Below are 14,727 nucleotides of genomic sequence, written 5' to 3' on the forward strand. Positions count from 1 at the left end.
AGAGATGGGCCTAGAAAGTGAAATCAAAGATGCCAAGTCCAACTTTAAGCTAAAGATAGGGTTCCAAGTAAAAGTATTTTAATATCGGTTCTAAAATTCCCGATTAGACGTGGATCAACTCCAATTAATCCCAAACAATCCCAGCTAATCCCCAATTAATCACTAGTCCCCACCCCACCGGCTGACTAGCGATTAATGCAACCCTGATCGATACCACATACATGATACAACAATTACGAAAAAAGAAAATAATTTACTAAAACGTTATTATCCAAAGCCCAAAAAGTACATTGTATAATATTTTGCAAAATAAAAAAATTATACTACCACAACACCCAAAGTAATCAACTTCCCTCTCTATAAACTCATCAAATCTCTGGAAATTCTTTCAACACTAAACAAAGATTGTGCTCACCGAACATCAATCCAACTTTAAATTGTAAAACAAATAACTAGATTTGAATAACTAGTGCAATAATTAACAAGAAAACACTTAAATATAGGTACCAGATATCATACCAGATCATAATCTGGTTTTAGATCAAGATCCAGATCAAGGCTGTTGTTGAGCATCCATGTATCCTGCATCAACAAGAACCTTTTCTCTTTTAGCCAACTCGATATCTTCGTCAACCATCATCTTCACCAACTGCTCAAATCCAACTTTAGGTTTCCATCCAAGAACCTTTCTAGCCTTGCTTGAGTCACCTTTCAAATTATCAACTTCCGCAGGCCTAAAATACTTCTTATCAATCTCAACATGATCTTTCCAGTTCAAACCAACATACCCAAACGCCTTTTCAAGAAACTCCTCAACTGTGTGTGATTCTTCAGTTGCAACCACATAGTCATCTGGCTTATCTTGTTGCAGCATCAACCACATTGCCTCCACATAGTCCCCTGCAAATCCCCAGTCTCGTGACGCCTGCAAGTTTCCTAAAAACAGCTTGCTTTGCAGCCCGATCTTGATCCGGCCCACTGCACGTGTGATCTTTCTGGTTACAAAGTTTTCTCCTCGTCGTGGTGATTCATGGTTGAACAGAATGCCATTGCAGGCAAAGATTCCGTATGCTTCCCTATAATTAACTGTATACCTGTATGACAAAACAACTTCCTATTAGCCTCTGAACTTCAAAAAATACAATAGTTAAACCAGTGCATCAAGTTTTTAACCAATGCTACCAATGGTAGATCTAAGTACTATATCAGTATAAAAAATTTAATCTATTTTTCGCATCAAAAACACATTTGACTTAAAAATCTGAAGTCTTCTTGTAATTTACGAAGAGTGTATGTAATGTGAATTAAAATATGAAATTGACATTTCACTATATACATATACCTTCATTTAATAAACAGAAACAATGTTTGTTAAGCCCCTGAATTCGGAAACATACAAAAGGCAATTTGATAATCAAGTTTCTAACCAATGCTAGTTGAAGCCCGTGTAGGTATTATCTTCATAATAAAAATCCACATTATTTGCGCATTGAAAACATGTTTGATCTAAGAATATAAAGTCTTGTAATTGATGAACAGAGTATATAATGTGGACTGATTGATTGAATATGCAATTGACTATATACTCTAGGAACTTGAAAACATATATGAATTTTGACTTGTGAGATCAAAACTAAACATAATTCTTTAATGTATCGGGTAACCAGTGATCTATGAACAATCAAACATTTCTGAACAAAATAACCTAAATTCTAGCGGTTCGATAACAATGCATACAATGTAGACTAAAATATGCAGTGATTATATTATTCTAGCTCAGCACAATCAGATCAAACTATATATTTAACTTATTTAACAATTTAATAACCGAATCGAGCGTATAATTACCAATGAGCAGCGCATTTGGAAGCGGCATACGGCGATCTCGGATGAAACGGCGTGTCCTCGGACTGCGGGGGCGGAGTAGAGCCGAACATCTCCGAGGAGCCAGCCTGATAATACTTGACATGCGTCCGTCCAGTGGTAGTAATATGCGACCTCAGCGCCTCCAAGAGCCTCAAGGATCCAGTGGCGACGACGTCAGCAGTGTAGTCTGGGATCTCAAACGAGACGGCGACGTGTGACTGGGCGGCGAGGTTATAGATCTCGTCAGGGGCGATGGTGTCGATCCAACGGCGGAGAGAGGAGGCGTCGGTGAGATCTGCGTAGTGGAGCTTCATACGGGCCTTGTGGGCGTTGTGAGGGTCGATGTAGATGTGGTTGATGCGTTGGGTGTTGAAGTTGGATGACCGGCGGATGAACCCGTGGACTTGGTAGCCTTTGTCGAGTAGGAGTTCGGTTAGGTAGGAGCCGTCTTGACCGGTGATGCCGGTGATTAGGGCGACTTTGCTTACGGGTTTGGGTTTGGTGGTGCCGTTAACGGTGTCGGATGCCATTTTGGGATTTTGACTGTGTTTTAGAGGGATTTGACGGGTAGATTTGTAGTGGGTATTTATAAGGAAGGAGGAAAGGGGGCGAGTGGAAATGACGCGTTTGGGTTTGATTTGTTTGCATGACAGCAGAACGTCAGATCTCACACGGTGTCGGTTGCCTTTGATTCATATTGCAATACGATCTAGATTTTTTGTTACATATATTAATTAATATTGTTACTCAAAGAATTGGAATTGATTGAAATGAAATAAAATTTTGGTCTTGGATCCATGTGAAGATTGAAGAACCAGGGAAATTTGATTGTGGATTTTGGTTATGTGATGAACGATTGTTGGTGATCTTTTGGTCTGAGTTTTGATCGATGGTGGTATGTATGTGGTCGTCGGGCCTGGAAGAATACGTAGTCAAGACATGACAAAGTCGAGTATTTTGATTATGAAGAAACACTAACCGGACCCCGGGCAGATTACGGGTAACCTGGGGGTTAGATAGATGTTTCCCACGAGGGGTTAGACCCAGAGAAGATGGTTCTTCTGATAACCTGCAAAACAGACACCGTGAGCTTGTCACTGAGAAGGGGGGGTTCCTCCTTGTGACCACCCTCCGGCGTGAGAATCAGACTAGATTGCTCTTTAAATATAAATGTATATTAAGAGATTGCTAGAGCAGATATCAGGTATAATATGGTGATAATATGGTAAGATATCCTAAGATGAGATGGTCATACCATTTGTGGTATTTATAGCCGAAGGTAGGTTTCCAAGGAGGTGTGGCCGGCTGCAATAGTATTCCTGTTCAACCAACAGTAGCCTACGCACGTGCCCTGCTGGTAGTTGGTGGGTAGGCAGCGGCTGATAGTGACCAGGCCTGCTGTATACTATTCCTTTTCCACCAACTGCCGGCTACGCACGTGGTATGACAGGAGTTGGTGAGTAGGCAGCGGCTAATAGTGACATACAGTGCAGGAGCATGCTGCTCGCCATACTGTTGTCAATAAGCTGTCGTATCTTTAGTCAGATCTTTTGCCCATACCTCGTCAGGTACAGTACAGAAGATCTTCCTGTATCGTACGGACTGGCTTATTTGGGCGGGAGTATTCCCCCTCCCGCCACTGTGCGGGATTGTTCCCGACTTTGCTCATTCCTTCAGGTGACACTGAATGATTGAGAGCTAAGTGCCTTGTGCGTGTAGCCTTGCTGCGCGGGTGGCCTTCCCTGATGGCTTGTATCCGAGGCTGCGGGGACAGGCGGAGTCCTTCACCATTGGGAGGCATTTCCTGCGGGAACAGCTTGCGTACTGCGCGTAAGGACGTCACGTCTCTGAGCATGGTTGGTCCTGCGGATCCAGTTGGTTTCTGCGCAGACGTCCCTCTTCAAGGTGAGTCTTGCGGGTCCAACTGGGCTCTGCTGGGACCTACCTCTTCAAGTCCTCCCAGTCCAATGTTCTTCTCATGAGTGTTTAATAAAGTGAGGTGAACTTTTGGACTTAAGCAAAGGGTTTTGAAAAGGGTTTAGTTTTAAGGTTTTCCATGGGGATTCCTCCCGCGGAAGTCCTTGTCACTTGCAGAAATTCCCGAGTTTCCTGCTTGGTCTTTGGGTATGATGCGGGTAGGTCTGTAACCTCTTCGCAAGTCAGGAGCGTTGAGTCCTACTTGTGTGGATTCTCCATGAGGTTTTGGTAGTTTTGAACATAGTGATCAATTATGTTAAAACCACCAATTCCATCCTGGAGCTTCAAACAACGTAGTTCTCGACGTTCCCGCTACGCGGGGATGTTATTTCCGTTTCCGCAAGCATTGCCCAGAAGATCCTTCTTGGTTTCAATTCCCAGCGGAGCGCTAGGTATGTGAAGGGTTTTGCCTTAACACTGTACCCGCGCTCGTCTTACGGTTACTTTACTTCCAAGGTATTCCTGGCGTCAATTCCCTGCGGGTGCTAGGTATGTGAAGGGTTTTGCCTTAACACTGTACCCGCACCCGTCTTAGAGTTACTTGGTTGCTGAGGTATACTTGGCTTCAATTTCCTGCGGGTGCTAGGTATGTGAAGGGTTTTGCCTTAAACACTGTACCCGCATCCGTCTTACGGTTACTTGTTTGCCAAGGTTTACTTGGCTTCAATTCCCTGCGGGTGCTAGGTATGTGAAGGGTTTTGCCTTAAACACTGTACCCGCATCCGTCTTACGGTTACTTGTTTGCCAAGGTTTTCTTGGCTTCAATTCCCTGCGGGTGCTAGGTATGTGAAGGGTTTTGCCTTAACACTGTACCCGCATCCGTCTTACGGTTACTTGTTTGCCAAGGTGAGGGGTATTTTCCCGCTTACTTTTTAATCTTTTTGAATTTTGAATTTTGAAATTCGAAAGGTTGGTGAAAGGATAAGAACAGTCCAAACCTCTGAAACGTCGTGCGACGGTTTCTTCTGACTGTGTCAGGACGTGCAGGAAGTTATGGTGACGTGACAGTACATGGTCATTCCAGACGCTTTTTCAGGCGCGTGGGCGCGATTTTTCGGGCGCGTGGCCGCGAAATTAATGGTACGCGTCCTGTCAACAGCTGTTGCCAGCTTGCTTTTTGCCACGTGTCATAGTTTCATTGCACCTTCGATTTCTCTCTCTTCCGCATTAAATGCATCGCATTAATTGCGATTAGTATATAAAGGGGGAGAGGGTTCTTTGTAATCCATACTTTCACTCTTCTCTTCATCTTTTAAGCGATTTCCGGCGAATACTCCCCTTTTCAGGCAAGCATTCTCTTCGAAATCGCTTTCTTCTTTCCTTTGCAAGATGTCGTCTCGTGATCTCGAGCCTACAGCCGATGACAAGAGTACTGCTGGCGAGTGCCAGTGTGCTCTGCCTGGCGATCTGTATCATTACATCGTCAGGAAGTTCATGCTCGAGTCTCTCGAGCCTGAGTTTCCTGAACCCCACCAGACGGTGTATGATGCCCCCAGAGGCAAGATCGGGGTTTATGCTGCATTCTTTGTTTATGGGAATCTTAGGTTCCCATTGACAAAGTTTGTTTACCGTGTCCTTGAGAGGCACGGTGTTCATTTGACCGAGTTGCACCCCATGGCGATCGCCAAGATTCGCCACTTCGAGTGGGTGTGCCGGATTCTGGGCATTGAGCCCTATGTTGACCGCCTGATGACCTTCTACACTTGGAGGTGCATCCAGGGGTGGTATACGTTGATAACCCGGGTTAAGGGTTTGAAGATTTGCGCAACCGAGCGCAGTCTTCGCGCGTGGAAGAGGGAATTCTTCTACATATCCACTCGCGCCATCCCCCTTGCCATGAAGTTTAAGAACGGGCAAGCTCTTCCCAGCCTTCACGCCTCCAACTACGAGGAGGCGGAATGGTTTTCGAGGATTTCCCGGGTCCAATCTCCGGTTTACCGGTTTGCGGAGTCCGGGATGGTGATGTTGGGGATGAGCCGGGTGTGGAAGGCGGCGGATGCGCAAAAAATCCCAATCGTCCTCGAATACGGTTCGAACTCTGTTCCTTACGGTATGCTTTGTTTCTTTCTGTTGATTCTGAATTTCTTCTAACTTTTTTCCTGTTTATTTCAGAGGGGAACGACCTGCAGTCGCTCCTTAACCCGCGGGAGGCTGACGGTCCCGCTCGGATGGGTACTCGCGCTCTAGACGAGAACGAGTTGCCCATCCTAGAACAAACTGCGGATCGGTTCGTGGAGGTCTACCCGCTAGGCCACGAGATCCTTAGCGCCAGGCGGCCAGGTAAGGCGCTATTCGACCCTCGACCCCTCAATGTTGAAACCTCTGCTGGAATTCCTTTAATCGTATGTTCTGATGAGGAATCCGCAGATGGTCCTCCGTTGGTGCGGAAGAAGAAGGCTGCCGGCGGGAAGGGAAAGGAGAAGGGGGCCTCCACTGCCGATCCGGCGCCTCGGTCTGATTCGGAGACCGAGAGCGAAGAGGTGGCGGGGAATCCCGGTGGTGATAAGACCACCGCTCCGGAGGCTGCGACTGTCACCTCCGGAGAGCCCAAGAAGACGACGGTAACCGGCGCAAAGAGGCCGGCTCCATCGGGTTCGTCCCCGCCTCTCCGTACCTTTAGGCTCAAGAAAACCCGTAAGTACAAACTTCCTTTATCTTTTAACTTCATAGTTTAATGTCGTTAACACTTATCTTCTTTACGCAGGCGTGGATGTTGACGCATTCCAGGGTGGAACGCAGAGGAGTACCTCTCCGCCAATGACGGTAGGCTTGGTCAGCCTACTTGAGGCGTCGACCCAGGCGCCTGCGCCTGCTTCCGCTGGTTCAGTTGCTCACTCCTTTGAGCCGACTGTTCCAGCTGAGATGACGTCACCGCCGGCTGTGAGTGCAATTTTTACAGCATCTTTCACCGAGCCGGCGGTTACTACTGCTGCGGATTCCGCGGCGGCGACCGCGGCGGCTGCTACCATGCCCCCGTCATCGGCAACGACGGTCGATCCATCAGGTACGCATGGGGCTTCTCGCCAATCTCTGCCACCTTCCCATCTGCCTGACCTCTTGGATGGATTTCCCTTGGGTTCAGGTGATGGGTTCGGCGGCTATCGGCCTGTTATTGACCCTACAGGTGCGTAGGGTTCTTTTTGGCCCATTTTTTATATATATATTTTTTTATCATCTTTTCCTAACTGCTTTATGTTTTTTGCAGTGTCGGATTCCAATGAAGTGTATGTTCCACGATGGAACATTCGCCGAGGAACAACCCTTCGCACCCCTGTGGAGTGCGTGGAATGGGCTCGTCACGCTGCTCCCAGTGGTGCGTTGGGGGAAGCCATGGCTAGCTACCAGGAGGGTAGGCTAACCAATGAGCTTCGGGTTCTCCTGGCCCGGATGCAGCCGCGCGTCGAGCTGCTTTGTCGTGAAAACGACAAGTTAAAAGCAGCTCGCCTTAAAGAAGTGGCTCAGGCGCGGGCTGTCCGGGAGGAGAACCAAAGGCTTTCCGTAGTGGCTGCGGAAAAGGAGAAGGCCTTCAAGGCCCTCGAGGTTGAAGTTCAGGCTCGACTCGAGGCCCGTTCCAAGGCTGCCCAAGCTGTTAATGAACAGCTTCGGCTGGCTAAGGAGACTGCGAGGAACGCAACCGAGAGGGCCACCAAGGCTGAAGCTGTTGCTGAGCCTCTACGCGTGGAGAATGAAGAGCTTAAAGCCAAATTAGAGGCTCTCCAGCAGGCTCATGATGCCTTGGCGATGGAAGACGCCAAAAAGCTCCAGGAGATCTTGGACCAGAGGGGGTGCTTGACCATACTGAGCGGAAGCTAAAGGGCGTCGAAGAGGCTGCGGCTAAAGAAGTGTTGCTTGCCAACCTTAACAAGAGTGAAGCCGAACGCGCCCGTAACGAAGCTCAAGCTGCCCTCCAAGAAGCTTTGGTTGCCAAGGAATGGCTTCTTCGAGAAGCGTTGTCTCAGGTATGTTTTCATGTCTTTACGCTTTTCTTCGTAAATAGAAAAGGTTTTGACACTTGTATATTTTCTTTTGTAGGTTGTGCATCGGGTCTTTGCTGAGACATCTTATGACGATGCTATGAGCGCAGCCCTCAACGCTTCTCACGAGGATGGGGAAAAGGTCGGCTTCCTGCTTGGTCTAGGGTTCGTTGAGAAAGGCATCCCGCCTTCCAACTTCCCTTTGTATAATGTTGATACTGAAGCTGTATACGACCAAGCAGTGAATCAGTAAGCCGCCTTCCCGCATCCGGTGGTGGAGAAGGTGAACCAAGTTGCTGCTGCTGATGATGGGCTAGCTATCCTTAAAGCTTTCCTTGAACTGCCACGCTCTGACGGTGCTGGTCCAAGTGGAAGTGGCCCTGAAGCCTGATCCTGAAGATCCCTTCCCACTGCTAGGATAGATTTAGCTTGTATAGATTTATTTTCTTGTAGGCGGGTAGTTACCCGGCCATTCTTGTAATGAATCATTAAATATAAATCTTTGTGCGGGTAAGACCGCTATCTTCTTTGGATTCCTTGCTTTATAAACGTTATATGACTTGCATACTTTAGTTTAAATTAGCAATTTTCCAAGTGTTTAGAATAAGTTAACCTTTGAACGTGGCAGATAATAGGTGTGAAGTTTTGCTTCCTCTTTCGTGATTGTGCGGGTAGGACCGTCACTTGCACTTAGTAGGATGGCTAAACTTTACCTATATCTGACCTGCGTGTAGGTTTTCCTCATCTTTTCTTGAAATTTCTAAGTCTTTAGGATAAGTTAACCTTTGAACGTGGCATATAATAGGTGTGAAGTTTTGCTTCCTCTTTCGTGATTGTGCGGGTAGGACCGTCACTTGCACTTAGTATGATGGCTAAACTTTACCTATATCTGACCTGCGTGTAGGTTTTCCTCATCTTTTTATGAAATTTCTAAGTGTTTAGGATAAGTTAACCTTTGAACGTGGCAGATAATAGGTGTGAAGTTTTGCTTCCTCTTTCGTGATTGTGCGGGTAGGACCGTCACTTGCACTTAGTAGGATGGCTAAACTTTACCTATATCTGACCTGCGTGTAGGTTTTCCTCATCTTTTTATGAAATTTCTAAGTGTTTAGGATAAGTTAACCTTTGAACGTGGCAGATAATAGGTGTGAAGTTTTGTTTCCTCTTTCGTGATTGTGCGGGTAGGACCGTCACTTGCACTTAGTAGGATGGCTAAACTTTACCTATATCTGACCTGCGTGTAGGTTTTCCTCATCCTTTTGTTAGAAATTTTCTTGAATAAGTTAACCGTTCGACGCGCGGTTGTCAATAGGTTAGTGTTCAGTTTCCTCTATCATGATTCATGCGGATAGACCGGCACTTTCATATAGTGGGATGACTGAACTTTTCCCCTTTAACTGACCTGCGTGAAGGTTTATCGTGTTTTGGGTTTATGCGGGTTTTTCCGCCTTCCCCACGCAACGACTTTCACATTTTTGTATGCGGTGAAAACCGGCATATTTGTTTTGAATAAATTGACCTTTCGACGCGCGGTTGTTAATGGGTTAGTGTTCAGTTTCCTCTCATGATTCATGCGGATATACCGGCACTTTCATATAGTGGGATGACTGAACTTTTCCCCTTTAACTGACCTGCGTGAAGGTTTGCCGTTTTTTGGGTTTATGCGGGTTTTGCCGCCTTCCCCATGCAACGACTTTTCACGTAATTATGCGGTGAAAACCGGCATATCCGTGTTGATAGTTCATAAAGTATAAATGTAAAATCATCAGCATCGATGTTTTAAGGAGAATCATTTCCATTAGAAGTGGCTCTTGGCCTTTTTTTTACAAATTTGGAATTGATTTACATGCAAACTGTGTAAATGAGCTCCCTTCCATGTTGTTGGGATGGGAGTGCCATCGAGCCGATACGCACCTGGTTCGGGATCTCGTTCTTTACGCAGCATGTAGTCTCCTTATTGAAGCTGCCCAGTCGTAGATGTGGTTGACCGGTAGACGATCGAACCACGCTCTAGCAGCCCCCACAAGCGTCATTTGGAACATGTAACACCACGTAGGTTCCGTCCAACTACTGACGGTTGCCCCCGCTATGAATCTGTTCAAATGATCATCGGGGTCAGATATACCATCATATGTGCCTATGCTTGACATTTGTTTAGCACTTTTTGGGGCGATTGCTTCCGCAATGTCCCTTGCAAATTTGGACGTTCCCGCATTTGCAACGTTTGGTCTGAATGTTTTGGAGAAGTCACGTGGACTTCCACCTGTGTTTATTGGTTTAAAGGCTTGTCCAAAATGCCTTCTCGGTTGGGAGTCCGTTTCCTTACGCTTCCCTTTTGCCCTATGGCGAGGGTTCGCGTCGGAGTCGGATTCCTCCGAGTCATCGTCCAAGTATTCTTCGAATTCGTCAGCCTGTTGGACGGAACGCAAGCGTTCGTCCAACTCAGCTTGGAATTCCTTCTGACGTGCCTCCGCCCATGCCTTAACTTCATCGAGAGTTTGGCGGGGGAGTCTTGTTCTTTTCTCTAACTGGGTATCGGTGAATCCCAGTGAGCGATTATTTACTGCACTTGCCCCAGCTTGGGTAACTGGGGTAGTGTTCGTAAAATTTACTTCACTTGCCCCGGCTTGGGTAACCGGGGTAGTGTTTGTAAAGACTGTGTAGCCGGTATTCCCCCCAGTAGCTGGGGTTGTGGTTACCGGAGTTTCTTTAACCATCTTAGAAGTTTGAAAAAACTGGAGAAAAATGTTCTAGCTTTATGCACGGATGGCGCCAATGAAGAAACACTAACCGGACCCCGGGCAGATTACGGGTAACCTGGGGGTTAGATAGATGTTTCCCACGAGGGGTTAGACCCAGAGAAGATGGTTCTTCTGATAACCTGCAAAACAGACACCGTGAGCTTGTCACTGAGAAGGGGGGGTTCCTCCTTGTGACCACCCTCCGGCGTGAGAATCAGACTAGATTGCTCTTTAAATATAAATGTATATTAAGAGATTGCTAGAGCAGATATCAGGTATAATATGGTGATAATATGGTAAGATATCCTAAGATGAGATGGTCATACCATTTGTGGTATTTATAGCCGAAGGTAGGTTTCCAAGGAGGTGTGGCCGGCTGCAATAGTATTCCTGTTCAACCAACAGTAGCCTACGCACGTGCCCTGCTGGTAGTTGGTGGGTAGGCAGCGGCTGATAGTGACCAGGCCTGCTGTATACTATTCCTTTTCCACCAACTGCCGGCTACGCACGTGGTATGACAGGAGTTGGTGAGTAGGCAGCGGCTAATAGTGACATACAGTGCAGGAGCATGCTGCTCGCCATACTGTTGTCAATAAGCTGTCGTATCTTTAGTCAGATCTTTTGCCCATACCTCGTCAGGTACAGTACAGAAGATCTTCCTGTATCGTACGGACTGGCTTATTTGGGCGGGAGTATTCCCCCTCCCGCCACTGTGCGGGATTGTTCCCGGCTTTGCTCATTCCTTCAGGTGACACTGAATGATTGAGAGCTAAGTGCCTTGTGCGTGTAGCCTTGCTGCGCGGGTGGCCTTCCCTGATGGCTTGTATCCGAGGCTGCGGGGACAGGCGGAGTCCTTCACCATTGGGAGGCATTTCCTGCGGGAACAGCTTGCGTACTGCGCGTAAGGACGTCACGTCTCTGAGCATGGTTGGTCCTGCGGATCCAGTTGGTTTCTGCGCAGACGTCCCTCTTCAAGGTGAGTCTTGCGGGTCCAACTGGGCTCTGCTGGGACCTACCTCTTCATATTGCAATACGATCTTGATTTTTTGTTACATATATTAATTAATATTGTTACTCAAAGAATTGGAATTGATTGAAATGAAATAAAATTTTGGTCTTGGATCCATGTGAAGATTGAAGAACCAGGGAAATTTGATTGTGGATTTTGGTTATGTGATGAACGATTGTTGGTGATCTTTTGGTCTGAGTTTTGATCGATGGTGGTATGTATGTGGTCGTCGGGCCTGGAAGAATACGTAGTCAAGACATGACAAAGTCGAGTATTTTGATTATTAAATAATTTGTTGAGTGTACTGCATTTTCGTTTTTGTGGTTTGTTCAAATTTGTCATTTCAGTGTAAAAGTTTAAAGTTTGTTATATTTGTCATAAGGTTTCACTTTGATTGCACTTTTCATTCTTTTTGTAAACATATTTAGGACTGAAATAGTAGATTTTAATAGGGACATAAATCGCAATGAAAACGAAACATTATGGACAAAAATTGCAACGTAAATGAATCCTTATAGACGAAAATAACAAATTTTAAACTTTTAGACTGAATTATCAAATTTGAACAAACATAAAAACGAAAACACAGTTTTCTTTAATTTGTTGGAATCTAGAAGTTTATTTATCATTCATATGATACGAAAGGATGTCAAATTCTTTTGGTTGATAAGAACTTGGTGATATGTTCTTTTCTTCTACTTTTAAACAACCAATCATATTTTTTGAAGGAAGATTTTCCGAATCCTATTTCAATTTAGGTGAATTTTATGATCCAAACTAGGCATAGGTATGACTGTATGATTGACATAAAGTCAATTTTAATTTATCGACCACTATTATAAAATCTTTGTTTGTAAGAGATTACTTTTGGAAAAATGGAAGTCGATATAAATTGGAAGAATACATAATTATATTAACTAATTAACAATATGTATTTAGCATTAGAAAATACAATATCCATTTTTCTGTTATTTACACCAACAGTCATTTTAAAAGTTAACTACACTTAATAGTCATTACGTATATGCAAAACCAAATACAATATCCATTTTTCAGTTGTTTATTTTGGCTTGTGTATCCAACTTGGTCGAGCGTTGGTTTCTATTTAGTGTTACACTTCTAACTCTATATATATTATATTGGTTTTTAATACTCTTAACTTTCACTCCGATAACACTTTCAACTAACAATTTATCTTCCAACACTCACAACCTGTAACTTATTTTCTTATATCACTCCCGAACTTAACGGACCTTAGCTCTGTTAGTTTTATTTGCTGACATGACATTTTTTGTTATTGTGGTATGTTATGTAGAAAATACCTTACTTAAAAAAAACATATACTATATATTAATATAGGGACACAAACACCAACACCGTCTACACCATAACACCACCACCACCACCACAGACCTCCACCACTTCTGGCCTCTATCGCCAATTTCACCATCACCGCCAGCCTCACAGCTTTCACCACCACCAGCCTCCATCACTGCCGGTCAAAATACCAAACTCAAATGTGGTTGCCGCCGCCTCAATGTTTTTTTACGAGTTCCACCGTTAACGATAAAGCGGAGATTCGAGGCAATCCTTTGCTCGCGGGAAAAACGAGTTGCAAGTTTCCAGCGCGCATCATATCCTTCATTTCACCGCCCACCCCCACAACAACCACAACAACCACCCTCCGACACCACCAGTGTCTCACCCAACCACCTCCCGGAATCGTCTGCTCGTCGAAAAAACGAGTTGTAGGTTTCCGATGAGCACCATCTTCATCGTCTCTCAATCGGTGCACAATCTTCATGATCTCCATCGTCTTTCTACACCTCTGAACCGTCTCCATTGTCAGAAAGACGAGATAGCCGTAAAAATCAAATTCGTCGAAAAAACAAGGTCGCCAGAATTGGAGGTTGCTGAGGTTTTATGTTGAAGAAATGAGATGGTGTGTGACCCACAACCTACTTTTTATTAATAAAAATTCCACGTCATCAAGAAAACTAACGAGGTTAGGGTTCGTTAAGTTCAGGAGTGCCAGAAACAAATAGAGTGAAAGTTAAGAGTGGTGTATAACAAATCGAAAGTTAAAAGTATTATTATCCAACGAGTGAAAGTTATGAGTATTAAAAATCAATAACCCTAAATAATATGCCAGTGACTTGTGTTATACTAATTTTCCACGGTGTAATGAAAAGTTTAGATGCAAAAATGAAGATATGTACGTAAAACGAGCATTACAACATATTCTTTATATAAAAAACAATAAAACATCTTACTATACTATTAAATCAATACAAGATATTCACATGACCTTCAATTAGCATGTCCAAATAGACTTCCAAGTCATCTAGTTTTCATCTATAGAATTGCCACATAATTCACTAATTAATATTTTCTAAAATCATAACCTCAAAAATAATAATGTCTATAATAATAACTAGCTATTTCCTTTCAAATGATTTAAAAACCTCTTTTGACCACAATTAATTATTTATAACTGATTTGGGTTTCTTTTTTTAGGATGACTATTATTTTAGTAATTCAATAATTTGTATAGCGGTTTCTCATTCATCAATTTATACATATGTTTTCCTATATCTTGTGGTTTTGCAGAGAACAATGTAAAAATTCCTTATGATATCTACATATATATCTAACATTTAAAAAAAAAATTTCACCCGTGTGTAACACGGACCAGTATCCTAGTAAATAGTAATACGATGTTTAAGGATATGGTTGGTTGAAACAACAAACATTACATAGCACGTTCTTTAATTCAATCATAAGCTAACTTTCTTATAATTATGTCTCCAAGTTAGACTACCTTTCTAAGCAAGCATTAACAACAATTTAGGCTAAACATTCTTGTGTTCTGGTGAGTTGATATAGTCTAAAAGTTGTTCCCGCCTTATTAACTTAGCAACTAGTTTAAACAAGGTAACGCAAGGTATGATCAAATTCCTTTGGTATACATAATCACAGGAAGAAAAGAAATTTAACCCGCATTTCATTTTGCATACTCAGTGCTCAGTGCAGTGTCGTAACGTAGCGATCAAAACTGATTATGGGTGTGGCTGAATTATTGATGAATTTGTGGTTGGCCATTTTTGTTTGTTTTTCGAAGGAGAGCCCATAATAAGGAGGGCCCTGCACCATTTTTTTC

At 44.1% G+C, this 14,727-nt stretch overlaps 1 protein-coding gene across 1 annotated transcript; it reads right to left on the reverse strand.

Moving 5' to 3' along the window:
- Positions 1 to 233: 233 nt before the first annotated feature.
- Positions 234 to 2,405, reverse strand: LOC143553529 (GDP-mannose 4,6 dehydratase 1-like). Its single transcript, XM_077043513.1, has 2 exons — positions 1,849 to 2,405; positions 234 to 1,094 (listed from the first exon to the last, which is right to left on the reverse strand). Exons 1-2 carry the CDS (start codon positions 2,394 to 2,396, stop codon positions 554 to 556), a joined length of 1,089 nt encoding a protein of 362 aa, XP_076899628.1. The 5' UTR covers positions 2,397 to 2,405; the 3' UTR covers positions 234 to 553.
- Positions 2,406 to 14,727: the final 12,322 nt, after the last annotated feature.

This window comes from Bidens hawaiensis, unplaced genomic scaffold (assembly GCF_021521415.1).
Source record: "Bidens hawaiensis isolate Kalapana, Puna unplaced genomic scaffold, B.hawaiensis_p1.1 tig00017259_1, whole genome shotgun sequence".
NCBI classification, from domain to species: Eukaryota; Viridiplantae; Streptophyta; class Magnoliopsida; order Asterales; family Asteraceae; genus Bidens; species Bidens hawaiensis.